This window comes from Mollisia scopiformis (assembly GCF_001500285.1).
Source record: "Mollisia scopiformis unplaced genomic scaffold LY89scaffold_37, whole genome shotgun sequence".
Lineage (NCBI taxonomy): Eukaryota > Fungi > Ascomycota > Leotiomycetes > Helotiales > Mollisiaceae > Mollisia > Mollisia scopiformis.
The window spans coordinates 156,716-181,826 of record NW_017263617.1 but is presented as its reverse complement, the minus strand read 5'-3'; the positions used below and the strand labels follow the sequence as shown (position 1 = coordinate 181,826).

Genomic DNA, 25,111 nt, shown 5'->3' with positions numbered 1-25,111 from the left:
CCTTTTTGCGGTGGATCTACGTGAGCAACACAACTTAATAAACTCGGATACTACTATTTCCATGTTTAAGGGTCTTTTACTATGTGATCTATCGATTATGGCTTGAAGATATACTTTTTGAGTACACTTCGAATATGCCAAAGCATTAGCAGTAGCCTATTTATCGAATTAATTAATAATAGATCCCCTTTGAGGTGCCAAGCACGGGAAACACTTATGCCTGATCCTCTTCTCAAACGTCATGTCTTTTTAAGTGTTTCGGGTGTTGTATTAATACCCTTCATTTACCCCGCACTATGACTACTACTATTCACCATTCGATTAAATATTAACGCAACACTCTTATATTTTCATCTACCACTTCATTATCTCATTAAACCAAATAGATCAATCATACTAAACATCAAGAAGCTCATAGATCCGCTTGCAAGCACTCGATTCATGCTTCCGGAGCCGGCTTTTGAAGTCAATAGAAAAGAGTGCTAACTTCCGTAATATCAAGCAATAAATATTTGGCCAAATAGCTGATCCATTCATGAAACGATGAAATTTGACCAACAGAATGATCTATTGGCCAATGGAATATTTGGTGAATAGGTCGGTGCATCTCTTCACGGTCATAGTGTGATCTGCACATAGCTTCTACCAAGCACTCACACGGCTGACCATCGTACAAGGCCCTAGGACAGATTTACATTCATTCAAGCTTGCAGACTACCAGAAGACGTCATTCTTTTTATATCAGGAGTTGAGATGTTGAGAAAGAGGATATAAAATATGGATGATGATTTGAGAACGCTTTATAGTTGCCTTCGGCGGCTGTGTATTCTAAGACCAAATCAATCATGATATCATGATATCATGAGCTATCAGTCAGCGCGAATTCCGAACGCCTCTATTTATCCACACTTACACTGGTTCCGCCGTGAAAGCGAGCATAGCCTTGTCTGAGATCAGGGGTGAGGGGGCGAATTCGCTGAGCTTATCTAAGAAATTTTCGCCCCCTGGAACAGTGTGCATTGGATAAACATTTTCTACGGACCCCAAAGCCCACTCTTTAAAGTTTTCTCCAGATTGTTTCCCCGGTACGGCCCGACAACCTTATTATAACATCTGTTTTGAATGCGATCTTGGGTCTGCAACTTGCCATCTCGACAATCCTCTCTAGACCGGGACAATCTTGGCCAACCAATGGCGCCACACGGCAACTACCGCTCTAGCTCGGAACACGATGGAAAACATCGAACTTTCCAGTCAATAGTGTCTTGCAAAGCTTTCATTGAGGATCACATGTCTTCATACGGCGATACGATGCTTTACTATGTCATCGCGGTCGACAGTGGATAAGTAGTTCTCTCTCGAACGGCCAATGCAATTAATTTGATTGAGTAGTGGTAGGAGAGCGAAAGATCTCGTATTTGTAACTAATGAGTGTCTACATCAAGCTAAGAATGATTCGTAAACATAACACCAAACAACTTGACAGCCCCAAGTTTTCGACCATGTGAATAGATAGAGATATACCTGTTTTTGTTGCTTAGGAAGAGAAAAAAATATCAGCATCTGATCAACACGACACGCCAAAAAAAATTTTGTCCTGTAAAAATATAACGCAGACTCATAACTCCTGGAGTTTTACCTCCGCCATATCAAGCCGTCCATCGTCCATCGTCCATCACAGAGCTGACTGTACGCACATCAAGAATCCAACGAAGCAGGGCGCCTGGGCCCGAGCATCCAGTCCTGCATTGCTAGCCACTCGCTCCAATTGTGCTCGGCATCCACGATCTTCTGCATTGTTGCCTCCTTCAACGGAACCAGAAACGGGGCTGTCTCTTCACTGCTGATGTCATATGCTAACTTCACTTGGTGCCAGTCAGCACTCTTTGCAGCAAAGAGGTAGTTTTGTTCTTCTTGTTGCAGTATTTGACCAATGCCACTGGACCAGCCGCGGCCAAAGAATTCCATAAGAATGAGCTCGGTGTTGAGTCCGGTGCAAACTAGGCGGCGAATGTATGGGACCAATGACACTGTTTGTAAGTTGCTGTTCCCCGAAGGTGGAGTATGTAGATGCGGAAGCGGTAGATTTTGGGGATGTGGAACACATAGATTTGGCTGAGATGGAAGCCATGGAATTGGTGTAGTTGGAGGGGAAACTGCAATCTTCTGATATTGTAATCGGATGTTCATATATGTGCAAATCGCTTGGACGAGAGGAGAAGCCTGTGCATGAATGAGAAAAAATCTTTCGCAGGATTTGTATTCAACGATCCAGTCGAGTAATGATTGTGATACGATTGATGGTAATCTGGTTGATTGTGCGTTGCTGTGAATTCGCCCCTGTTCTTGAAAGTTTGATCCATCCAATTCAACCTTTACTTGCACATCTGCTTCCGGTTAGCCCACAACTCGTCTTCTCTCATATTGTGGCTTCGTACCATCAACGGGATAATTCGGAGCCATTGTGACTGTACCCTCCCTGCTCTTTGCAATGTTCAATGCAGGAGATCAGTTATAAGCCGCGGACTGAAAAGACGTGTCTGCCCGGGTGTGAAGCGCACCACGGTGACGCCGTACGGTAAGAACTGAGGCAGTCAGTATATACGGCGATTGAGGCAAACTTGAGCTATAACTGACCTCAAACACTGAACTTCTATGATCAAGGACAGCACCACGAAGCGAGAGTAACGGCAGGCCTCAACAGAGAGATGATTCAATCAACAAATAATTTAAACCGGACGATCCAAGGTATTTCATTGAGAGGTTGGACGGAGAATCAATGGGGTTTATAAGCAAATCAAGTAGCGATAGGATTTGCGCAACTTGGCTGCTGAATAGGGGCGGGGAATGTGTGCGTGCATACATACACAATTGCTCTTGCGATCCTGCGTTCTATACCTTGGTCGCTGGAAGCCTCAGATTTTCCTCTTCCGTGAGTGATGTGTATTGAAAGTGATCTATCACTTTGCGACGACAATTCAGGGACGAATCCACAAGACACCAAACTGCTGAGCTGACATTGGCTGCAGCGCATCTATCTGACTTGACGGGGAATGCCAAATTCACAAGACACCAAACCGCCGAGCTGTGACATTAGCTGCAGCCATGATCTGACTGACTTGACGGGGAATGCACTTGCAAGCCCTGGCTGGCTGGGTTGGCCGGGTCCAGGTCCGCCCAGAAGATCCGAGCGCAGCAGCATGACGTAGGGGGGGCCGGCTTGTGAAGGGTGAAGGCAACGGGGTGGTGGAGCCTATCGATGTATCGTATCGTACTATCGATGCAGTTGGTGAGGTGATCTCTCTGGCTGGCGTCACGGGTTGCCGGGTCCAGGTCCGCCCCGAAGCTGGTATGCTTACGCAGGGTGAAGGGCTGGCTTGTGAAGCTGTGAAGGCAAGCTGGCAAGGCAAGGCAAGGCAAGGCAAGGGGTGGTGGATGCAATTGATGATCTCTCTGTCGATCGAGGCAGTTGGTGATCTCTCTGTCGATCGAAGGCAGTTGGTGATCTACCGGGCTGAAACACCAGGCGGATGGATCAGACCTCAGACCACCGAGAACATGGTGGCTGGAACACGGGATCCTCCAAATAGTGTCCTGGAACCGAGTCTCGGAACGGCTCGGTCCAGGTCAGCTCGACAGTCGGCTCATCATTCCCGACCACGTCGGCAAGTGGGTTCCCGTGACGAGCGACTGGAGAGTCGAGACACTGCGCCCCGCCCAAGGGGAGGGAGAGAGGGTTGATGGTTGATGGTTGATTGATGGGAAGTGGGAAAGTGGCGGTTGGTCGTGGATTCAAGACTCGACGCATTTGCATTCCATCATTTGCATTCCATAAGTAGTCTGCGTCATGCATGCAGTTATGTCGCCGTGATAGCTCACATCAATGATCTATCTATCCGTTGGTACACGGCCAATGGAACAGCAGCATTTCAGGAGTCAGTCTCAGCGTCAAGCAGCAGCAGATTTCACCACTCATTCAATTGCACCAGGCGATATTGTGCGACCATCGTATCAAACTTGGGTAGGACTGCGTAGCAGCGTTTCCAATCCTACGGTTTGCGATCTGGGGAGTAATGGCTCATCAGAGCTTCTAAAAGCAAGTACAGTACTTCCTTCTGTTACAACTTCGACTGCTCTCAAATCACTCGAACGGGCTCTATCTATCAGATTGGCTTGCACGCCGCATAGAGCGGAATCTCTGACCAAATTAGATCTACAGACACTTTCAGAGGGATTTTAGACCAACAACACGCCTCTCGAAACATTGGACTCCCCAGCCCGGAAAAGAACTTTCGACGGCGACTGCAGACACAATCGCCGCAAACCCGTGCAGAGCTGTTTCTCCTAGCAACCTCTTTGTTCCCGTCGCCTCACATTTTTGACGGTAGTTGAGTTCCGACTTGGTTTCACGGAATCCATTTTCACGTCTGCTCCTGTAAGTTCTCAGCTAGAACGCTCCGATCTAGAAGTTCTGGTCGCGTTGTAGCTAACGACCCGAATAATTAGTACTCTCTGCCGCCATTCATTGCAGAATCTTCGAACCATGGACCATGCTGTAGGCGCCGGTGACATAGGGACATCAGGGTGTAGATTTGCGTACCTCTCTCAAAAGACTGCCAATGTTGGAAATATAGTCCTTGTATCTTTCCTCGGTGGTCCCAATATACTCGAGCCCAACGAACCTGCCGAAATGGCTATCAAGAAAATAGGTGAAGGGAAATTCATCAAGCTCTTCGGATGGGCGGCACGATCAGCCACGGCCTCGGACAATACGATCAAATTCCCCCACCTCAAAGCTCTCTTGGACAACAGCGACGCAAACAAGCCTGCGCGTTTCATAATCTTGACGAATTTGGAAGCGCTCGCGGCTCTGGGCCGTGAGATGACAGAAAATGATCTTCTTTACGACTTCTATAAACATCTGCGTGAGGTGTTCAGGGAATGGTGTGACTCTAAAGGCTACCCTCAACCGGAAGAGTTCTTCTTCGCTGCTCCTGTAGTGAAGAATAGTGCTCTGGATGCCAACGAACGCGGTGTTTTTTTTTCAATAAGGGGAGGATGGAACGTTTGTTACGTAAAGCTGGTTTCACGGATGCACGTGTCTCAACCACTGAGGCGGAGGCGAGGCTCATGTCGATTTTGTACAATGCCTGGCGGGAAGAAAGAGATCTTCCAAGGAAGATTACCTTGGTTGACGCCGGGGCCGGCACAGTGGTACGTATTCCTGTTTTCTCTTCAATGCTTCCTAACATTCCTTGTAGCAAGTCGTTTCCGTAAAAATAGACCGGGAAAGGATGGAGACGGGGGCGGACCTCGAAGAGATTGACCCTCCAGCATGTGAGTTGCTCAGCTGTATGCCTCCACAAAAGCTAAAGATCTCCAGGTATTGGTTTGGGCGGTGAGACCATATATAGGACCGTCAATAAATGGATGACAGACAATTTCGGGGACTGACTTCTTGGAAGCTGGACAATGCCAAAACCCGCTTCGACCAGATGTTCAGACAGTACACCGTCAACGACCCAAGTTGGCAGGTGGAGTTGGTGGAAGATCCAGAGATAGTTCTGACAGGGTATGAACGGCAGCGTACAGTGATGTCCCCTTCTATGTGCTTGGCTGACGCGATAGTAGAGCCATAATGGATAAAGAGCTTTGCCCACGTGCGTACGGGGATATTTGCAAATTCCTTGAGGAGCAAATGGAGACATTTGAGAAATGTGATCAGATTATCATTGATGGCGGCTTTGGAAACTGCGATTATTTGAAAGTTCGCAGCAAAGGTTGGCCTGTTCGCAGCAAAGATTCGCTTGGGGAGGACAAAGTCATTTTTACCCCTTCCACATCTCGGTAAGCCATTTCTCGGCATGCTAGGCACTACGCTCACCTTTTCATACAGTACTGCAATCCCTGAAGGCTTAATACTCTTGGCTGCGGATTATTTCACCGTCACGATTCGCAAAGTAACTCGTTCATTTGCTGTTGCGGTTGAACTCGAAAACGGCTGGGGAGATATCTTGGAAAGACGGAAAAAGCCAACAAAAGAAGAATTGGCACTCTGGGGTGGAAATATGAGAGAACCGGATCTTGTCGCCCAGTTTGTCAAAAAAAAGGTGATTGTAGCTTCAACAACATCCTACTCTCCGTTACTGATGTACACGGGGCGAAGAGATTGCGGTCTCAGTAGAGAAAGCCAAGCCGTTTCCGGTGGGCCGACGCGTCTGTAAAACCGATCCGATCCTCGAAATCGCGTTCGCAATGGCGAAAATCGAGACGTCAAATATTGGCAAATATGTTTTACTCCCATTCTTACCTCTGAAGAAAGTTAAAATACTAAGAGCCCTTGAACTGGATCTCACCGAGTCTTTTCACCTGCCAGAGAAACCCAACTGGACCACAGTTCGTAAGGCTCGCAAGTCGTATCAGCCACCCATTCTTGCCCACGATGATGTGATCTCCGCCTTGCGCGAAAATGTAATACTACGGAGAGATTTTCCGAAAGCGATGTCGCAGATTCTTAAGCTACCCGGCCTAAAGCAATACCGTGAGGTGAAGGACTTCCACCGCCACATGAGGAAGTATCTTGCTGAAGAGCTTTTATCTCTCACAACCAGCGGCTGCTCAACAGAAGACCCTGAAAGGTGCATTCATGAAAGTACAACCACATCGAACACAGACTCACCCGAGGCTGATACTGTCGCACCGAAATCTCCCGATTCGAAACGTGGCAGAGGTCAGATGAATGATGATGGCGGAGCACCCGTTGCAGACAGAGTCGATAAGTAGGAAACTGGGAATCGACCTGATGAAGCAACAGCCGGAGAGACGTCGAGAGACCGGCCGGCAGAGGCTTTGCCTGGATGATGCTGATGCAGCCCAGGCCGACACAGCAGCTGACAGTACCACCGAACGAAGTAGAAGAACCCCTTTACCCTCTACATCCTCATTTGACTGGGCCGCTGACGCTGAGAATCTCGCAGACAAAGAAGAGCTGAAAGAAGCTCGTAAACAGCGACAAGCTGAGAACAAGGAGAAGAAGAAGAAGACCAAAGAGCCAAGCGCTCCCGCAATGGTCGAAGAAGAAGTTCCCAGCGATGCACCTGCTGCGGAGGAGGTACACACACCCAGGGTTGACAAAAGCAAAAGGAAGGCGGTTGCGACAGAGGAGCAGGAGGGTGCTGGAATGCCTACCACTGCGGCCTTTCTCGCGCTGACTTGAAGGCCTTGGAGTCGTCGATGGGAGAGCTGCGGCTGACATGCAAATGAGATTCGATCAATTACTCGCTGAAGCATTGCAGGCTGATGCCGAGCAGAACGATGAGCTTGCTCCAGACCTCCCCCAACAGTCCCCTGGTGCTACAAACCTCCAAGCCCAGATCAGACAAAGAGCGTCATACTCAGGCATGGGCACCCTCGCCACAAGGAACGAAACGAGAGCAGCGCACAAGAGAGGACCTGCTCTTACCATCAATGAGCCTGGCTCTTCTACAAGACCAGCTCACAAAAAGTCCTACTCGAGAACAGCGGCGAAACAAGCACTCGCAAACAAGAAACCCCTCTAGAGTCCCTGCTACTGCTGGACCGTTAGGAACCCGCCCCGGCTCAGCATCTGCTAGGTCTGGTTTTGATACTGGCCAGACCAAGAGAGGGCTGGTTGTAGGAGCTGGTGTCGAGATCCGCACGTCTATGTACGCTGACGAACACCACGTCTACATCAGACTGCCCCGGGAATTGAGAGCAAAAGAAGATGGTGGACAACGTGTGGAGAAGGTCCCCATGCGAGGCATGGCTGACATGTTGGAGGCAAGTCTGTACCCGGGGATGGGTCAACTGTAGTTCACTCAGAGGAACGACAAGACTAGCTGGATTGCAAAATTTGCTAGCCCTAACAACGCAAAGTTCTCCGATGGGTTGGACATCAATTACGGTAGCGAACAATTCATGTGCCAATGCCTCCTTATAGAGGCGCTGGTGCAAGATCTTTTGTGGCTGACAAGAACAACAACACCCCGATCCAGGTGATGATCGAGGAATTGGGAAGATAGCTGGAGGACTGCGCCTGGGCGCCAATGTCAAATTTTGGCTCGGGGTCCAGTTCTACAGGGCGGGGTGCGGTGATTTGGTTCTCCCAGCCGCGGAAATTTCAGAGTTGAAGGTGCACTTCCTAGAAGTGGGAGGTAAGAAGGGTAGGGTTTTGTGCAAGTTCTTGGCGGCGAGCTTGTCAAAGACCGAGTGTGAGATCTGCGAGCAAGACGTCAGCAAAGTTCCCCATGGAGTCCTTCGCTGCCCCGACCTCCTTGCAGCTTCTCCTGCACCTCCATCTCCACCGGCCAGTTGGCTTCCTCAACTGCCGGCCGGCCGCCACGAAAACTTGATGGATAGTTTCTCCATAGTCTTCGTCAATATACAATCTCTGAACAATTCATCCAAGTTCCGTGACTTGTATACTACCATTCAGAGTACCCAAGTAGACATCTTGATGATCCAGGAGTCGTGCCCCAGTGAAGAAGATGCCTCTGAACTCGAGTCCTCGTATCGAGCAATAAGCATTGCTACGAACTACAAAGGAGGCCGAGGAGGATGGAGGGGAGGAGGATTGTGCGCAGACTGCCAGAAGTAGATATTAGGATAGGGTATGACTGCAAGGCGAAGGTCTAGTACTTGAAGGAGTGAGATCCAGCTCCAAATGCGGGAATATGGAGCAGGACCCTGACATGATAGAGGAATTTACAACGGATATGGCGCAAGGGTACGGAGACGGAATCCAAACCGGAATGAGTAGAGTAGAAGTAGCGCGGGATCCACAACATGGAGAATATAACACTATTCGATCTGGATTATCCTGTAACCTATCTATCACAAGATTCTGTGAGGCAGACCATTCAGTAGGACAACCACTTCAACGGCAATGTATTCTAAGTTTTCCTCCTTTCAGGTAGTCTTGGACAAACGCCCCAAACTCTTGCGGTACTTCCGAATGCACCAGGGGATCCGCCTCATTCCACACTCCAATTTTGGCGAAATTATCTCCTATCTGTCCCTCATATTGCACTGGGTCGAGAAGATAGGCGTTCCGGAATAATGCCTCTACTGCTGGTGCATATCGGAGGCAGCTGTCGCCCGCTCTTGGATTACATACCACCGTCTGATGCTAATGCATTAGCTTGCAGCCTGAAAATCTCTGCGCGCTGAAGGCGTGAGAGTTGAGGATAGACACCAAGAGCGTTTTGAGCGACTTCATACGCAACCTTATACTTCCCGGTACGAAGGTAGCAATCTGAACAAGCAACCATTGCCATTGCAAAGTTGCGCTTGTTCATCGTCGATGGGTTTTGCCTTGCCCGCAACACGATACACTCCAGTGAGGCCTCAGCGAACACTAATGCAACACCTGGTTTCCGTGCACCAAGCATGCTACGCACTGCCTGTCGAGCCTGAGTATCTTCGATATCTGCTCGGTCAATCCCCTGCTTTAGGATAGTTCTGCAAAGCGAGCATTTGTTTTGATACGAGAGATGTTTCTCCAGACAAACCATATGAGATCTGTGACGGCACGGTAGAGTCCCAATATCGGTGCCAACTATAGGACTGAGGCATATGACACAATTGGTGCTCTCTTTTAACTTACTTATCTCAAGCTCCTTGGTAGTCGATTTGGAGAAACTCTCGATGATAGTTGCAGAGGGAACATTGAAGTTTGTACTCTGATCTTGAAAAATAGCCGCAATAATAGGATATATCTCCGAAAACCCTTTTGCTACCAAAGGTTCTCTTCCAGAAGCGTCTAGACCGCATACAAGTTTTCCAATAGATGAAGTGGATATGACATGCCAAACATAGGCCCTCGCAAGTTCACTCACAACTTCCGGACATTCCATGTTTGCGAATCTAGTGCACAATTAGATATGGAGATTGAATATTGAGGAAGGGATAGCACTAACATATATATCGGATTGGTGCGGATTGGTGCGGATCACGAACCACTCACCAAAACCTGCAAGTTCAGACGAGATGATACTACAGAGGGACAGCGGTAAGCATCTGGCAGCGGATCCTTAATAGAAACTAAACTAAGCTTAATACAGTAGTTTCCGAGAAGCCATAAAGACCAGAAAAGTGCGGGCTGGGTAGTAGCACAATCAGAATCTCTCATTTACTATTTTACCAATAAGTTAACATCGCCCTTAAATCCACCCGCTGCACATCAGCTTAAAGCCAAACCCTCTTTGAGTCCCAGTGACATTACATCTTGAGTTCAGCTGCGACTGGTACGGTCGTCGCTGGCTCAATGTGATCAACGTTGTCAACACCGATATGAGCATGATGAGCGTCTTCAACATGAAGCAAGTCACCACCCTTTTCGGTGTGATTAGCACCTCCAAATAGCACATCGACCTCCTCAAGCGAAACACTCTTTGTTTCCGGGATGCAGAACCAGACGAAAAATGCCAAGCAGATGTTCGTCGTCATGAAGAAGAAGAAAGACTTCAGACCACAGTTGTTGTAGAAAGTTGGGAAGAATTGGTTGAACACAGATTGTGCCACGTTTTGCATTTGTGAGCACATCCCAACTGCTTGGGAGCGGACGTTCATTGAGAAGATCTCGGATGTCCAAATCCAGGTTGTAGCACCCCAAGACGGTTTGTAGAAGAAGATGAATAGGAACAACATGGCGACAATAGCAATTCCTACTGGCTCGGACTTTCCTCCAGCTGCAGTGTCGGGCGTCTCCAAGCCGATTATGGGGACGATCAGCATGCAACAAGCCATACCGATGGCGCCACCGATGAACAAGAACTTCCGGCCAAAGCGATCAACTGTCCACGTAGCGTTGAGTGTGAATAAAATTCCGCACGTAGCGTTCAAGGCATTGATCAGATTGATGGTGTTGGTGGACGTAAAGACCTTCTTGTATATCGTGGAGGAATAGGAGTTCAAAGTTCCTTGTCCGGAGAGTTGCTGTCCGATATTGATCACGAACGCCAAGAGTAATCGCTTTCGGACAGAAGCATCTTTCCAGAGGGCAAGGTAGGAACCAGATATGACTTCCTTCTCGAATGTGATGGCTTCGCGGATAGCCAAAATCTCGTCCTCGACTTCTTGATCGCTATCACGAACTCTCACCAACGACCTGCGAGCATCTTCGATGCGATCGCCGTGTTGAATGTACCAACGTGGCGTCTCGGGAAGAAAGGGTAATTGACAGATGATGAGGAATGGAACGAGCATTTGGAACATCTGTGTTGCTAGGAGTTAGCGCTGATTGCAACAATATTCAAGTCTCCAACATGTGATCCAAGCGAAGATCGTCAAGGGAATCTTTGAGAACATACCACTACCATCTTCCAGTCCCACTCGCCGAGTAGGGCACTATGCTTCGCGCACGCGTAGTTGACCCAATATGCGATGAATGCCCCGACGGAGTAGAACAGTTGCCAGAAAGACACTAGTATGAGCGGTTAGAGATAGCTGAGAGATCTAGGAGTGATACATCACTTACTAACTTTCCCTCGAATTGTTGGGGGTGTGATCTCTCCAATATAAACAGGTCCAGCAGCTAAGTGGTTCGTCAGGAGGTTTCGGTGTGTATGGGTCATACGCCTTACTCAGAGCCATCCCTTGGCCAATACCAATCAAGACACGACCAAATATGAAGACACCAATTTCATGGCGAGGAGAAAATGTCTGAATGAATGTTGCAATAATTGTAATGAAGCATCCGATGAACATGCCCCATCTCCGGCCAAGGAGATCTGCCTATACTTATGTCAGAGATCCTATCACGAAGGGAGGTTTCGGAACTTGGCGTGTACTTACGGTTGGGCCACCTAGAAACCACCCGGAGACAATGGCTCCGATTGAGTACGACGTATTGATGAGACCGAGCAACTCTCCTTTCTTGTGGAAAAATTAGTATGTGACTTTATACGAAGAATCTTGCAGAGCATACAGGAGTGTTGAACCAAGCGAGCCAGTGCTTGTTGGCCTGTACTGCGTTGAAAACAGCGGCATCATATCCATATCTGTGATAGCTTCATGTCAGTCCTGAGTCTCGTGCATCTACAAAGGAAGCGTTCTTACAGCACCATACACCCAGCAGCCACCATTGCCGCTATACTGATGTATTAGCATTATGAACTGCCACGTATTCTCGTTGAAAGAGAGCGGAGGTGCTCGCAGCTGTCCTGGGAGCCGAAAGCCATACCACAAACCAGTGCTGGCCAACCCCGAAGACAGCCTCTGAGCTCCAGGCTTCTACAAAACGAGGGCAAAGGTGTTGGACTAACTTACCATACCCTAAAGTCTTATCAGCAGAGCGTCTTGGGATTTGGAGTTGTAGGTACTTACAGTTGTAGACACGGGTTTTGCTAACCATCTTGGCGACCCGCCGAGATCAATAACTATGAAGGCAAAGAAGATGAGGTCTGAAGGAAGAAATCGACCTTGCCGACTTGGAGTTGAGAAGGCTTGAAAGGTAAGGAAGAGAAAGTAGGCAGGGTGGAAAGGTCATTCCATTTATTTGAAATTTGACCATCTCCATATTTTCCTTCTCCTTACCCCACAGCACGAGGAGGAAGGGAAGGATGGGAGCCACACGAATGCTTGCAGTTCGAAAGCACCAATCGGCATGCTGGAAAGAGATGCAAACCCCAGATCACAATGATACTTTACGAGGACGCGGAGCACCCGCAGATGGGGGTGGAAGCAGCCCCGGGCTGGATGTCCCAAAGCTGTGGTTGCTCCTGTGGCGTCGCTTGGTCGCGGAGAAATTCTGGGGATGATTCTTCCTCAAATCACAGCAGCTCAGCCCAGTCTCTTTCTGGGGAAACAACCGACGGAATCGCATCTGCTCCAGAACCCACCAATCTAAGTATTCTTTCTCCTCTGCCCATAATCGCGTGTCCGATTGCGTGTGAACGAACGGCACAGGAAATCATTCAGGGGACCAGGGGCGACCGAATTCGAGATAAATTGCTCTAGAACCATGGAACATGCATTGCAAGCCCTAAGGTTAACGGAGCGCATCAGCCCCACCCCAAGCCCATCCAGTGGGATGATAATATGCTCCAACTCACACGCTGTACACCGAAAACAGAACTGGAAAAGAGAGAACTAGGCAAGTGGACGACAGACGATGGATGTTGGTTGCTCTTCGAGACTTCGACAGAACGTTGGTATGTTACCGGGGATTGGACTACTGCGTTGACAAGGTCTTTGCAGACAAATCGACTGTTTAGGTCTAGCCTGCAGCCTGCACCATCTCGAGCCCTCTACAAGCGCCCGCTATACCAATCGTTGACTCTAGCAATCAATTGTCTGGTCAAGAATGAAGACTTTGGACCGTCGATTGTCAGGAATTGAAAGCCGGATACTCAGACGCCATGCTGCAATTCCAAATCGTGAATGCATAATGTGTCCAATGGAGCATTCGCAAACACCTGTAGTCGACTTCGATCCCGTAGTCTTGCTTGAAGGTGTCAAGGGAAAGTCGGGTTGCTGGAGCACCCATACAATCACTCTGAAGTTCTGGGAGATTGACAAAGCTAGACAAGGAAAAAGTCTATTTCTGTATTGTTTTTGGCTTCTCCTCCAACACATTCTCCGCATTGACAATTATTTACCATTGCTTTCTTGCTGGACAATCTCGCTCTGATGATTATCGGGCATGCCACTTCCATCTCAAGCTAGGAAATGATTGTCTGGGTAACCCCACATTCAATTTTCAAAGTTGGAAATTCCACTTGGGAGGGCGCTTGAGATGTAAACAATCTAGCGTTTTATCGCAAAAAAGGAGAGGACATGACAATTAGGTGTAAGGAGATTCACGTCTTCCTGGTCATTTGTTGTACTTAAGTTCAATCTATCTGCGTCCTCTAAGACTGTACTCTCCTTTCGACTCCAGAAGCTTCGGAACTGTTTACTTGAGACATTGCTTTGCAGATTCCTATCACATCCGTGTCTCATCTTATCTTCAAAATCTCTTCAAAAGCTTGCAATTCGATGCTCCGTCACACATACTGATACTTCATCTGCAAGCAACAGACAAGTTCGCTTCCCTTACTCAGTCCTTTCGACCATGAACTTTCACCCGAGTCTCCAACGGAGCGAATTGCTTGTCGACCCCGCCGCGAGGGGGTCCTGTTGGCGTACCAAATACCAATTGTGCACGAAGAGACCAACTCTCTGGCACATTCCAAATCTTGGTTACATCTTTGCCGACCATCGCTTGGAAATGCTGAAGACTGCAACCCAATCCTTCATTGGCTAGAGCAGTCCATGCGATGAATTGGTTCATGCCTTGAGAGTGCTCGTACCCTGGTAGTCTTCGTTAGTGAGCGGGCGAGAAGCTTGAACATGTTATCCTTACAGTCTGGATTTTGCGCCATGAGGTCTTGCAATGGTGGAGGAAGGGACTTCGAAGCGTCAGTGTCCTCGAAGAACATAACCTATGCGAACTGGTGAGGCCAAATCTTGTCATATACTTTCCCGGAGATGACTTACAGTTCCATAAGCATCACGGAAGCCTTGAATCTTCGACTCATGTTGGGCGAAGACTGGAGGAGGCATGGTATTCTTGGCTGCGGCCATACCAAGGTCCCAGAGCTTCTCGTGCTCAGCGCCAAAGAGGATGATTGCACGACAAGACTGGACACTAAATGGCGACGGAGCATGCTTTATGGCATGGTTGACACACATTTCGATGCGATCATCTGAAATTGGCGACTCTTTGGCAAGAGTGAGAATAGAACGGCGCACTTTGATGGCTTGGAGGAAGGATGTTTGGTATGCCATGATTGCTGGTTTGATGTGTTGTTCGGAAGAAAAGTGTCAAGCGGTTATTGTTTAGATAATGATTCTTGTGGAGTAGAGAATGGTGATGATTGTGAATGAGAAAAAAAAGGGACCAAAGTGAACTCACCTGGTATTTATATTCATTTCTAACAATAACATGCAACAGGGGATAGGACTTACACGATTTGTGACCGAGCGGCGTATGATCATACCATCATGGAGATAAATCAAATTCATAGGACTGATGATGTTTCAACACGGCTCCCACAATCAGCCGCAGCGCAATCCTTCAAGCCTCTAGCGATAAAATGCCCTGTTGGGAAGGCAATGCGAGACGACGGCATTGCACCAAGGCTCTCCTGGAATTATGATACTGTAAGTCCGAGCTCATCAATGTGTGCGCGGCACAGCCGAATACGGTCTTCTCGGGGCCGAAGAAGAAAGATTCTGTCTCACGGACACTTATCCACCCGAAAATGAGCAGACATCGTTAGCGAATGTAAATGCACGTCTAAACACAGAAAACTGAATATCAGTAATAGTCCAACTCTGCGCAAAACCATTTTAGGCCTCTAAGTCGACCTCGGGCAAACTAATTGTCACTGAAGGATATTGCACTGCCTAAGAAATACTGCAGCAAGAGGGTAACAAAGAGACACCCTATACGGCGGGAAGGAGGGGGAGGAAGTACTTTGAGGCAGAAGGGCGGATGTTGTGTTGAACGTCAAAATAACGTATAGGAGATGGGACTAATTGGATGCATGAGTAGGTCTAAGTATCGAAAGCGTTCGGCATGTACTGACACCATCCATTGTGTTCTAGCATTTCGAAAAGGAACATATGCCAATTGAAGGACGATTGTCTGAAAATACCCTTCCGTTCACTTTCGCTGCAGAACGAACTGTTTGAAAACGGCCAATGATGATCTCCTCTAAGAAAGGACTTGTCACCTGTAGAACGACAACACAACAAGAAATACATGGATTACTCTAGACATCAACTAGCCTGGTGCTACTCCTTCCGTATACATGCGTGCTAAGTAAAACTACTCAGAGCTCCAAAAAACATCTCCCCGGACATCTCAGACTCATCTCTCCGAGTTTGCCTCAAAATTCGAGGGCAAGACGAACAAAAGAAAAAGAAAATACGCAAAAGTACCCATGGTCCCAATGTGGATCTTGTGTGCTAGACCAATATGCCAGCAAAAAAACCGATCAAACAGCTTTCTGCTGTTTAGACCAAGTGAACAGAACCAAGACTGACCCACGCCGCAGGGGCGCGGCACCGAAATTGTGCTCGTCGAATCAATAGGTCAAGATGATGACCAACAACGCGAAGAGTAGTGCGAGCCCAGTAGAAGAAGTCATAGACGATGATGAGCCTGTATAGAGTACTGGGGAAGCAGTGGTTGTTTCGGCCAAAGCACTATATGGTGCAGGTGTTGGCGTTGCAGATGTAAGTGCGGGCGAGGTGGCAGTCTCCAGAGGAAAGTGAGGAACTGTTGGACTTGGAGAATAAGGACCACCGACACTTTGCGTTGGATAATTGGCGCTTTGTATAGGGTAGTCCACACTCTCGGTGGGAAACCCAGCTTCAGAACCAGAGCCATATAATATAGCACCAGCTGCGTACTCGGCTTCTCGACGGCGGAGGTCATCTCGATTCGGGATAGGAGGAACGGCGAAAAGAATCTCATTGCCAGAACCGAAGCACTGTGCAATAACATGGTGAAGTGCAGAGCCGAAATGTACCGTGTCGCACTGGGAGAATAGACACTGGTACACTGACTAAGTTACATATTAGCAAAGAAGCACTCCAGGGCTTGGTTTGTGTGTACATTGGTATAATCTGGCTCACTGCACAGACAGCCAACGTCTGTAGAGCATTTGCTGACATATTTTGTGTTCTCCCAGCAGTTGATGGCACAATCTGATAGTACCATTAGCGAAACGAAGAAAGGAGAAGTTCGCAAGTGTCCTTACCCGGTGCCGAGGGATCAATCTGACCAACTATCCCAGGTAAGATCGCAACGAGGCAAACTACTCTGAGCAGTACCATCGTTATTCCCGTACGGCGTCGAAGCAAGGTGATGAGAAGTGTGCCTGGCTTTGCCGCTACACCTTTGCTAAAAGAGAACGACGATGGAGAGAACTCAGATGGAAAAGATTGGAATCGGACGAAAGAGAGCAAGGTTGATTGAAAGCAAGAAGTAAAGCGATCGAATGTTGTAAGCAAGCTTGAAGGGTCGAGTTGGGTAGCGAAAGAGCGTGAATCGAAGGAAGAGGCAAGCTGCAAGAAAGGAAGAAAGAAGGAAAGGGAACATCCATCAGAACCCAAAGCATCTATAGTGAAGGCAAGAGCGTGGGGACATGAGAAGACGATGTTCGTCGGCGACGACGAACTTTCGAATCGCGCCTACCACAGTTTACAAACCTTAAGATGAGACCCAATTGAATAATGGAAACCTCATGATGACTGAACATCAAAGTTCAATCACTGAACGACGCTTTACTTTGGGTATCTTTGGTCTGCTAGTAGAAAAGTAACTGTATACCACCGGTTGGCGCTCCATATCTCTCACGGAACTCCTTTTGCCCAAGCCAAGCTGTCAGTGGAACCTGTGTTTCTTTCATCTCCAGTATGCCCCTTTTCTTTTGATCGATATGCGAGGCGTCGACAACAATTCGTTCGAGTCTGTCAACCTGGAGAGCGCCTGGAAGGTTGTCAGCGATATTTCAAAGAGGGTCTAACACTACGAACCATCATCCAGAAGGTCTTTCAGTCGTGTTGGAGTTCCAACTGCGATTCCAGTCCTTGTAGACTTTAGGAATTTTATAGAGTCCTTGATTTTGATGTGCTTTGCGAAGAGCTTTGCGACTGTAGCATCTTTCGTTTGAAACTTCCTGACAACTCTATAAAACAAGTTAAATCCTGTATGTTTCAACCGCAAATAGATGTTACCTTGCAATATCTGCGGCTCTAAGCCCAGCTGCGGTCACTATGATTGTATGTGGAGCTCCATTCTTCTTCGATGCTGACCATAGCTTGGTTGAATTGCCTGCAAACTTTTCCAAGAAACCCGGGAGGTTATCGAGCGTCCTGCTTTGGTTCCAAGATGTGGTGTCTGCTATTGCAGTTGCTAGCATAGATGTTAGATCAAAGTCAAACTTACAATTACAAACACACCTGGTATGTACTTGTCTTCTAGTTCAATTGAGCTCAAATCACTCTCATACCTCCTTGTCCGTTGAGCAATATAGTCCGCTAATAACTGATTATCCATGTGTGAGAAGGCATTGTTGATACCAGCCTCTGTATCGAGCTCGTCTTCTTCAACATCTTTCGCTTTCTTGGTCTTGGTCTTTTTCGCAGACTTTTGGGCAGTCGGCTCCTCAGTCGAGCGTTTTCGTTTCTTCGACGAAGGAATAGCATCTGGTTCTGGAGAGGGTGTGAACTTTTCTAGGAGAGGCTCCTGCAGATCGTCTTCCACGGACATAATGGATGTACTGATCAGAGCATCTAAAGTTGACTGGGAATAGAATTGTAAGAGTAAAGTTTGAATACCCGTCGTGGAAATATTTCATCCGATAACAAATTCTTATCGACGTGGAAGCTTAAGGGTATTGGCGCTAAAAACACATACCCAAGTGCTCACGTGATCCTTAACCGTAACACCGTGACATACATTAAAATATTTAAAAAGATTCTTATATTGTTTATTTTAAAATAAAGATGAAAAAAAGATTAAAAGATTAATAATAATAATAATTTTTTCTATAAAAGTTTTAGTAAACTACGTTATTTAACAATTTATTTACTAATATGAAAAGTTTTCTCTTCTCCACAACACTTGCACTTAGCACCTCGCACCGGCACCTCGCACCGGGCACCTCGCACCGGGCACCTCGCACCGGGCACCTCGCACCGGGCACCACGCACTTCATACATTTTCTTTTAGTGCTCGAATATTGTTAAAGAACCCGGAGAAACTTCGGGCGGGTGGACGGGTTTTCGGGGTTAATATAGAAATATAATTCATGTTACGAATCACCTAGATCACCCTGATCTGGATCACCTGGTTAGAGATCACGTGAGCACTTAGGTAGCCTCCACGTGATCCTCCCTGAGAACGGATCGGGCTTAAAGCTTAAGCATGTTTCACTCTGGCGTATATAAGCTCTGGCTATCCCACTCCCTTCTTCTTTCTTTACTTATGACAGCCACGCACTCTGGACTAGGTATCAAGACGTACGCACTAATCTGTGAATAATAGACAAAGAATTAAAAGAGCGGAAGAGTGCTGAGGCCAGATAAGCTGAATCCTCAGCACTAGCTCAAACACTAAATGAAACATCTCACGTGATATACCCGATGATATCACCAGAACCGTGACATTACCTTTAGATTCTAAGAGATAGCCGAATCGATTCTTCGTCTACATACTGAGCTTCCCACCGTGCTGTCACAATTCATTAATAATTATTGCACGGAAATTTAACCTTCGGACGCCGTTTTCTGGTTTAAATGTGACAACACGGTGGGGAGCTCAGTACGTAGACGAAGAATCGATTCGGCTATCTCTTAGAATCTAAAGGTAAGGAAGGAAGAAGGGAGTGGGATAGCCAGAGCTTATATACGCCAGAGTGAAACATGCTTAAGCCCTAAGCCCGATCCGTTCCCAGGGAGGATCACGTGGAGGCTACCTAAGTGCTCACGTGATCTCTAACCAGGTGATCCAGATCAGGGTGATCCAGGTGATCCGTAACATTAAAAAGAATTCCCTAATATTTCTCGGACTTTTGATTTCCGGCGTAATTTTTGCTAAATATTTAAAAAAAAATTTTTTAAAAAAAACCCCCAATAAAGCAATTGACAGCAGAAATTAGATAATAACAACGACTTTTACTATTATCGCCCGTATCTGGCTTAGTCTAGAATCTAGCGTTATTGAAGTTCACGCGTCAGACGCGACGGATGAGGATAAATCACAGCACCAAAGTCATTCTGATGATCAATCCAATTCTCGTCAATGATATTGTGACTGAAGATGCCGTATTGAACCGGCTTATATGGATTGATTGATCATGTCAACAAATCCTGGCCGCCAAACACTGCAAGATGCAACAAACACAGACCTCGGAGGCCCCGCTGCTCGACAACCACGAATTACACCTCGAAATACCGATGAACATGCAGCAAATGAAACTGATATCTCGAAGGAAACACCATGGAGAACTCTGAACCAACTTGCCAATATTCCCAGGCCTACAACCCCGTTGCGTCGAGCTTCGAGTGCGGGACCATCGTCGACTCGTCGATCAGCTCGCAGGACGCCAGGCACCGCGCATAGAACGAATGGTTCGGGAAGAAAGGCTGTTGTAGTTACTCCACATGGCAGAGCTGCACGGCGCGAACTGGATCTACGAAGAGCAGGTTTGACGCCGGGGAAAGACCGCAGGAGAAGCGGTAAACAGCAAAGAGAAACACCGCGAGATATACTGCGACAACTCAGCAGACATTTAGCTCCGAAGACCTTACCTACTGTACCTACAGCTGAGGGTCAATCTGCTTCCGTGACGAGGTCGAGGTTCCGAATTCAGGACGAAGATGACCTGGACGACGGATCAGAAGTTCAGCGACCACGGCTGTCCTTGCCTCTTGACGAAGATGAGGATGAGGATGACGATTCCTTATTACTTCCGCCCCAATCCGCTGGCCTAGAAGATGAGAATTTTACCGTGCAATCCGTTGAGTTAGGACGAAGAGCCATCGGTGAGCAACCGCCAGGAAAGCTGTCGAGAGGTAGCTTTGGTAGTATCCGCATGAGTGATGTTTTCGCCGACTTGAATGACACCATGAGAGGAGATATAAGTGGGGATGCCTATGATTCCAGCTATGTTGTAGGAGGTAATCTCGGCGACGAGGATATGGCAAATGCTTTGGAAGATGGAGTATTTGGAGTGTAAGCCGAATTGCCCTCTAGAGCTACTGTGCTAACGATTTGAACAGAGAGAACACTGTCACCCTACGAGATTTTGGTCTCGATCGCGGTATATTTGGATTGGCGTCAGGGAGGGATAGCGATATCCGTCCAGCGAATCTGCCAGCAGATGATACAGAGAACACTTTCGTTTTTACCGTCCCACCCAGAGAAGCCCTGGAAAAAGAAGTTGCACCCGAGAATTTAGAGCTATCTCTACTTGATTATGGCCAGGATGTAGAAGAGTTGGTAGATGTGGAGAATGAGCAAGATGGCGACGAAGAATTGGATGAAGAGGATAATCAGCATGAGGAGAGTGGCGCCGAAGAATTGGGGGACATCAGCAATATTAATGCACTAGGCCATGATCCCAGCATACTGGATGCCACAATGCAAGAATCCGAGGTTGCTGAGATTATGAAGACGAGGAATGCTCGTAAGAAGACGGTAAAGGTCTCGAAGCATGGTACCCAGTATCCTTCACTTCCCGCTGGCGTGGTAAAGAAATTGGCAACGAGATTTGCACGCACGGCTGGCAGTAAGGCTAAGATCAATAAGGAGGCTCTGGATGCAATCATGCAAGCGTCGGATTGGTTCTTTGAGCAAGTCAGTGATGATTTGGGAGCCTATGCTAAGCACGCCGGGAGGAAGACAATTGATGAGAGTGACATTGTTACTCTTATGGCGAGGTATGGCCAATTCAGGGTTCTTTGTTCATTCGGGCCGTATTCTAACACTTATCTTCACAGGCAACGCCAGACAAATTCTGCAACAACGCCATTCTCCCTCGCACAGAAACATCTACCACGCGAGCTTTTGCAAGAGCTGCGTATGGTCCCACCTTCCAAGCTCAAGAAAGGTCGAGCATTAGAGACGGTCGAGGAGGGCGAAGAAGATTGAGTACATCAAGTCATGGGTTGATGATTTATGACCATTCTTTATTTTGGCGCACACGGCGAGCTATATCTGCTGGAGGCTTTTTGACGACCATCCAGAGCATTACGGAAGTCGCGGCTGCGAGGGCATACCTGGACAGGATCAGTCTGGATGTCTGGCGTTGGGGTATACCACTTACCATGTGAATATATATTGTGTATGGTTGTTTCGAAGATTGACCTCTGCTGGTCTTCCAATAGGAATACCACGAGCCTCTCGATCCCAAGCCTTCAATAGGTCGGGATCTATTATACGTCAGTAGGGGAGCATGTAGTTAGATGATGCGACAAACCCATAGTTTCTTCTACCCATACGGCTTGACTCCCAGTCAACTTAGCCATTTGTGCAACATCTGGAAAGTAGAATTCCTGAGTCTGTGGACTGTTATCCGGTGTGAACATGTTCTTCTTCCATGGCTCTCTTAGCAACCCCTCAACTGTTATTTCCTCTCTCGGCAGGCCGTCTGGTCGTTTGTCCTGCTTCTTAAACTTTTTTGATATCCACCCACGATTCACTAACACCGTGGTCCCATTTCCTTCTCTCTCCAACGGCGTGATAACTAAATAACCATCGTGACCGTCGTGCATTCGAGGCCCAATCAACATCTCCTGATCATGTCTGAAATGCCCAGTCGCATATATTCTCCTGTAATCAAATTCGTGTATAGCTGTAGGATCTACATGTGGTGGTAGAGGAAGAGGATCTCGGACGAGTCGGTCTTCGAATTTGGCTATCAATTTGGATTTCCAATCGAGTCGTTGAACCTGCCATGTCCCCAAAGCAAATGCGGTGATGGGTATCAAAGCTACCGGCAAGATCAGCAATTGTGCCTCACGTCAAGGAATTCAAGCCCACCAAGTATGATGAGGCCAGGCCCATGTCTCTTTCCAGCTCGAACAAGGTTGGGTGGGTTGTCGACTATTGACATGAAATTCGGATCATCTGCTGGTTGAGGCTTTGCCCGCGTCGAACTCCGAGAGACATGCCGACATTCTGGACACCGGGAGATAATTGGGCTTCGAAAACTGCTCGCGGGCCTCCGTATAGACCGCAGGGCTCGAGCTGGTCGTATGCTCCTCGAAATATTCATAGCTGTTAGGATGCTATGATTTTGCTGAGCATACATTCAAAGAAGCTGGTTCTAGCTTATTTCCTCGTTTAGGTTAGCAAACGGCTGGTGGGGCACGGCTTTCTAAGGCCACCACTTCCACCAACGTACAAACAACCAGATACCTGGCAAAATGTTCTACGAAGGAGACTTGCAGAGCGGCATTAGTAAAGCTATTCAAGAGGATAAGCTGGTCGCTTGCTTCGTGACAGGTAAATAAAAAAAAGCTCAAAATTTGTCGGGCATATCGATTACGAAATTGAGCACTGCTGACCACCTGGCTTGAAGACGATGGAGGAGAAAGTTTACTTTGGGAAGAGTTTCTTCGAGAAGAAAATGTAAGCTTCATAACCAAATATTTCCTGTAGTCACTAATGATAGAAATAGTTAAAATCTTCGTTGGCTACGCATACAATATTGCTCCGGCTCAAAGCAGGGTCTCAGGAAGCTGGTTACCTTGCAGCAATATTCCCTCTGCCGAAAACACCCGTCATCGTAATTATCAAGTGAGTTTATAGCAGGACTTATTCTTTATCATTATATTACTTCTGTGAACGCGTCAAATTCTTTGGCCAAGCGATTGTGATACGGCAATGTGGGAAAAAGTCAAATTGAAACTGACAAACTTAATAGGAATGGTGAGCTCAAGGAATACTTGGCAGCAGGTATATCGAGGGAAGATTTTATGAGACGTATAGGTGTTGTGTTGGAAACAAAACCATCAATTCAGTCATCATCAACCTCAGCTCCAGTGGCACCCAACCCAAGTGGCCCACCAACAGGCTCCTCGCAAACGGGAGAGTCATCTACGTCGACTCCCCAGAGATCTACAAGCCTTGTAGCTCAAAGTCTAGCCAACGAGCTGGCTCAGTCCCGTGCAGCCCAAGATACGCAAGCTATGCTAGCAGAACGAAGTGCTCGCCTTGAGGTCCAGAAGAAAGAGCACGACAAGAAAGAGAAGGCTAAACGTGCTGAAGAAGCCAAAGCTCGACGGGAGGCTGCTGAAAAAGCCGCTGCGCCAGGCTCGAAAGCCGGGACGGATGCCAAATATGCCCTGATGCAGAAGAAGCGACAGCAGGAGGCTCGTGATGAGAGGGCTAGGATTCTCAAGCGTGTTGAAGATGATAAAGCTGAGAGACGCGAGAAAGAGGCTGCTCGAAGAGCAGAGGCTAAGGCAAAAGCTGAAGAAGTCGTTCCACCAACTGGATCTAGCAGCATAGCACCCCCTTTCGCTAGCAAGTCAGCCGAGTGCGCGTTACAAATACGATTATTTGATGGATCTACCATTCGATCAAGATTTCCGTCCCAGGGTAGTCTTCGAAAGGACGTTAGACCATGGATCGACGAGAAGCAATCTGGTGATGTACCATACACATTCAAGCATGTCTTGTCACCTCTGCCTAATAAGAACATCGAAACGTCTGAGGAGGAGCGGACGCTTCAATCGCTTGGACTCACACCTAGTGCAACCTTGATCTTGTTGCCAGTCACAAATGCTACGAATGCCTACGAGGGTAACTCTGGCCTTGTTTCTCGGGGTGTCTCCGCCGGCTACGGGATTGTTTCTTCTGGTGTCGGCCTCGTCACTGGGGTTCTTGGAAGCTTGTTGGGAGCAGGACCAACTCAACCAGCAAATGATGCAGCACAAGTAGACTCCACAGACACACGACCCAGTGCAAATATTAGAACATTGAGAGACCAGAATGCTGGACCTGACGACCAACAGTTCTACAACGGCAACGCACTCAATTTCGAGCCTCGACATGATGACGAAGATAAGAAGGACGACTGAGCGGTTGGTGAAAGATGCTTGGCTGCATGAGCGGCGAAAGGCGCTGAACTTGGGAATAGCTTGGTGAACATACATTTCTCGATGCTTCTGCTGTACTTCTTTAGAACAGACTTCACTTGATGTTGGTATTACGAAGTCAATTTTTGATGCGGATTGAGAATTAGAGCCTTTTCCATTGGTACAAGATGACCCTTCTAATGTATCAGTTCCCCAAATTTACCACTTTATTCGCACTCCTTCTATTATGATGGTAGCAAGTCGCCACAGTTCCAAGAAAATAATCGAGATGGTATGATCCTTCACGATTTTAGTTGTGAAACTTGAAGTCAAATACGCCGTAGCTATCAAATTCACATGTCCAATATCGAAGTCAATCCTCGACAATTGAGATCGCAGCTGTTCATGTTCTCTCTCTGGCCACGAGATTTGGACGGAGATTCGTCCTATATTTCAGAATGCGCATCCTGCGCGATCTGTGCAAACGCGCGAGTTTCGCATATTGTGC

General features: G+C 47.6%; 11 protein-coding genes across 11 annotated transcripts; 3 read left to right on the top strand and 8 right to left on the bottom strand.

Annotated features, from left to right (window-relative positions):
* Positions 1 to 1,698: 1,698 nt before the first annotated feature.
* Positions 1,699 to 2,463, bottom strand: LY89DRAFT_742963 (uncharacterized protein; the record flags this gene model as incomplete). Its single annotated transcript, XM_018220900.1, has 2 exons — positions 1,699 to 2,387; positions 2,439 to 2,463. The coding sequence occupies 2 exons, from the start codon at positions 2,461 to 2,463 to the stop codon at positions 1,699 to 1,701; spliced, it is 714 nt and encodes a 237-aa protein (XP_018061683.1).
* A 1,941-nt stretch (positions 2,464 to 4,404) lies between these two features.
* On the top strand, positions 4,405 to 5,286 carry LY89DRAFT_691793 (uncharacterized protein). Its single transcript, XM_018216408.1, has 3 exons — positions 4,405 to 4,486; positions 4,601 to 5,214; positions 5,262 to 5,286. The coding sequence occupies exons 2-3, from the start codon at positions 4,691 to 4,693 to the stop codon at positions 5,275 to 5,277; spliced, it is 540 nt and encodes a 179-aa protein (XP_018061682.1). The 5' UTR covers positions 4,405 to 4,486; positions 4,601 to 4,690; the 3' UTR covers positions 5,278 to 5,286.
* Positions 5,287 to 6,246: 960 nt separating this feature from the next.
* LY89DRAFT_363462 (uncharacterized protein) lies at positions 6,247 to 7,517 on the bottom strand. The gene is made up of 2 exons (XM_018207012.1): positions 6,971 to 7,517; positions 6,247 to 6,911 (listed from the first exon to the last, which is right to left on the bottom strand). The coding sequence occupies exons 1-2, from the start codon at positions 7,288 to 7,290 to the stop codon at positions 6,602 to 6,604; spliced, it is 630 nt and encodes a 209-aa protein (XP_018061681.1). The 5' UTR covers positions 7,291 to 7,517; the 3' UTR covers positions 6,247 to 6,601.
* A 1,415-nt stretch (positions 7,518 to 8,932) lies between these two features.
* On the bottom strand, positions 8,933 to 9,875 carry LY89DRAFT_789786 (uncharacterized protein; the record flags this gene model as incomplete). The annotated part of the gene is made up of 2 exons (XM_018223291.1): positions 8,933 to 9,577; positions 9,626 to 9,875. The coding sequence occupies 2 exons, from the start codon at positions 9,873 to 9,875 to the stop codon at positions 9,129 to 9,131; spliced, it is 699 nt and encodes a 232-aa protein (XP_018061680.1). The 3' UTR covers positions 8,933 to 9,128.
* Positions 9,876 to 10,143: 268 nt separating this feature from the next.
* Positions 10,144 to 12,656, bottom strand: LY89DRAFT_660608 (major facilitator superfamily transporter sugar). The gene is made up of 8 exons (XM_018212558.1): positions 12,342 to 12,656; positions 12,079 to 12,111; positions 11,948 to 12,020; positions 11,815 to 11,895; positions 11,604 to 11,754; positions 11,498 to 11,554; positions 11,331 to 11,443; positions 10,144 to 11,235 (listed from the first exon to the last, which is right to left on the bottom strand). The coding sequence occupies exons 1-8, from the start codon at positions 12,371 to 12,373 to the stop codon at positions 10,240 to 10,242; spliced, it is 1,536 nt and encodes a 511-aa protein (XP_018061679.1). The 5' UTR covers positions 12,374 to 12,656; the 3' UTR covers positions 10,144 to 10,239.
* A 1,206-nt stretch (positions 12,657 to 13,862) lies between these two features.
* Positions 13,863 to 14,862, bottom strand: LY89DRAFT_631408 (nitroreductase). The gene is made up of 3 exons (XM_018211275.1): positions 14,500 to 14,862; positions 14,366 to 14,444; positions 13,863 to 14,313 (listed from the first exon to the last, which is right to left on the bottom strand). Exons 1-3 carry the CDS (start codon positions 14,788 to 14,790, stop codon positions 14,060 to 14,062), a joined length of 624 nt encoding a protein of 207 aa, XP_018061678.1. The 5' UTR covers positions 14,791 to 14,862; the 3' UTR covers positions 13,863 to 14,059.
* Positions 14,863 to 15,932: 1,070 nt separating this feature from the next.
* LY89DRAFT_363312 (uncharacterized protein) lies at positions 15,933 to 17,275 on the bottom strand. Its single transcript, XM_018207011.1, has 3 exons — positions 16,773 to 17,275; positions 16,628 to 16,719; positions 15,933 to 16,577 (listed from the first exon to the last, which is right to left on the bottom strand). The coding sequence occupies exons 1-3, from the start codon at positions 16,846 to 16,848 to the stop codon at positions 16,095 to 16,097; spliced, it is 651 nt and encodes a 216-aa protein (XP_018061677.1). The 5' UTR covers positions 16,849 to 17,275; the 3' UTR covers positions 15,933 to 16,094.
* Positions 17,276 to 17,321: 46 nt separating this feature from the next.
* Positions 17,322 to 18,286, bottom strand: LY89DRAFT_677939 (uncharacterized protein; the record flags this gene model as incomplete). The annotated part of the gene is made up of 4 exons (XM_018213714.1): positions 17,322 to 17,503; positions 17,551 to 17,702; positions 17,752 to 17,929; positions 17,977 to 18,286. The coding sequence occupies 4 exons, from the start codon at positions 18,284 to 18,286 to the stop codon at positions 17,322 to 17,324; spliced, it is 822 nt and encodes a 273-aa protein (XP_018061676.1).
* A 1,588-nt stretch (positions 18,287 to 19,874) lies between these two features.
* On the top strand, positions 19,875 to 21,670 carry LY89DRAFT_601512 (uncharacterized protein; the record flags this gene model as incomplete). The annotated part of the gene is made up of 2 exons (XM_018210201.1): positions 19,875 to 20,752; positions 20,800 to 21,670. 2 exons carry the CDS (start codon positions 19,875 to 19,877, stop codon positions 21,668 to 21,670), a joined length of 1,749 nt encoding a protein of 582 aa, XP_018061675.1.
* Positions 21,671 to 21,695: 25 nt separating this feature from the next.
* LY89DRAFT_742956 (SURF1-domain-containing protein) lies at positions 21,696 to 22,634 on the bottom strand (the record flags this gene model as incomplete). Its single annotated transcript, XM_018220899.1, has 4 exons — positions 21,696 to 21,798; positions 21,846 to 21,951; positions 21,999 to 22,511; positions 22,562 to 22,634. The coding sequence occupies 4 exons, from the start codon at positions 22,632 to 22,634 to the stop codon at positions 21,696 to 21,698; spliced, it is 795 nt and encodes a 264-aa protein (XP_018061674.1).
* A 94-nt stretch (positions 22,635 to 22,728) lies between these two features.
* Positions 22,729 to 24,853, top strand: LY89DRAFT_691783 (uncharacterized protein). Its single transcript, XM_018216407.1, has 4 exons — positions 22,729 to 23,026; positions 23,103 to 23,152; positions 23,202 to 23,320; positions 23,448 to 24,853. Exons 1-4 carry the CDS (start codon positions 22,948 to 22,950, stop codon positions 24,604 to 24,606), a joined length of 1,407 nt encoding a protein of 468 aa, XP_018061673.1. The 5' UTR covers positions 22,729 to 22,947; the 3' UTR covers positions 24,607 to 24,853.
* The last annotated feature ends 258 nt before the right edge of the window (positions 24,854 to 25,111 follow it).

Coding starts and splice junctions, on each gene's coding strand:
- LY89DRAFT_691783 (XM_018216407.1), top strand. CDS start 22,948: ATGTTCTACGAAGGAGACTTGCAGAGCGGCATTAGTAAAGCTATTCAA. Junction 23,027..23,102: donor GGTCGCTTGCTTCGTGACAG/GTAAATAAAAAA, acceptor CCTGGCTTGAAG/ACGATGGAGGAGAAAGTTTA. Junction 23,321..23,447: donor CCCGTCATCGTAATTATCAA/GTGAGTTTATAG, acceptor CAAACTTAATAG/GAATGGTGAGCTCAAGGAAT.
- LY89DRAFT_660608 (XM_018212558.1), bottom strand. CDS start 12,373: ATGGTTAGCAAAACCCGTGTCTACAACTGTAA. Junction 12,112..12,341: donor ACCCGTGTCTACAACTGTAA/GTACCTACAACT, acceptor ATACATCAGTAT/AGCGGCAATGGTGGCTGCTG. Junction 11,555..11,603: donor TGGCCAAGGGATGGCTCTGA/GTAAGGCGTATG, acceptor CGAACCACTTAG/CTGCTGGACCTGTTTATATT.
- LY89DRAFT_363462 (XM_018207012.1), bottom strand. CDS start 7,290: ATGCTTCAGCGAGTAATTGATCGAATCTCATTTGCATGTCAGCCGCAG. Junction 6,912..6,970: donor AGCTCTTCTTTGTCTGCGAG/ATTCTCAGCGTC, acceptor GGGTTCTTCTAC/TTCGTTCGGTGGTACTGTCA.
- LY89DRAFT_631408 (XM_018211275.1), bottom strand. CDS start 14,790: ATGGCATACCAAACATCCTTCCTCCAAGCCATCAAAGTGCGCCGTTCT. Junction 14,445..14,499: donor TCCGTGATGCTTATGGAACT/GTAAGTCATCTC, acceptor CAGTTCGCATAG/GTTATGTTCTTCGAGGACAC. Junction 14,314..14,365: donor CATGGCGCAAAATCCAGACT/GTAAGGATAACA, acceptor GAAGACTACCAG/GGTACGAGCACTCTCAAGGC.
- LY89DRAFT_363312 (XM_018207011.1), bottom strand. CDS start 16,848: ATGGTACTGCTCAGAGTAGTTTGCCTCGTTGCGATCTTACCTGGGATA. Junction 16,720..16,772: donor GATTGATCCCTCGGCACCGG/GTAAGGACACTT, acceptor TGGTACTATCAG/ATTGTGCCATCAACTGCTGG. Junction 16,578..16,627: donor GTGAGCCAGATTATACCAAT/GTACACACAAAC, acceptor TATGTAACTTAG/TCAGTGTACCAGTGTCTATT.
- LY89DRAFT_691793 (XM_018216408.1), top strand. CDS start 4,691: ATGGCTATCAAGAAAATAGGTGAAGGGAAATTCATCAAGCTCTTCGGA.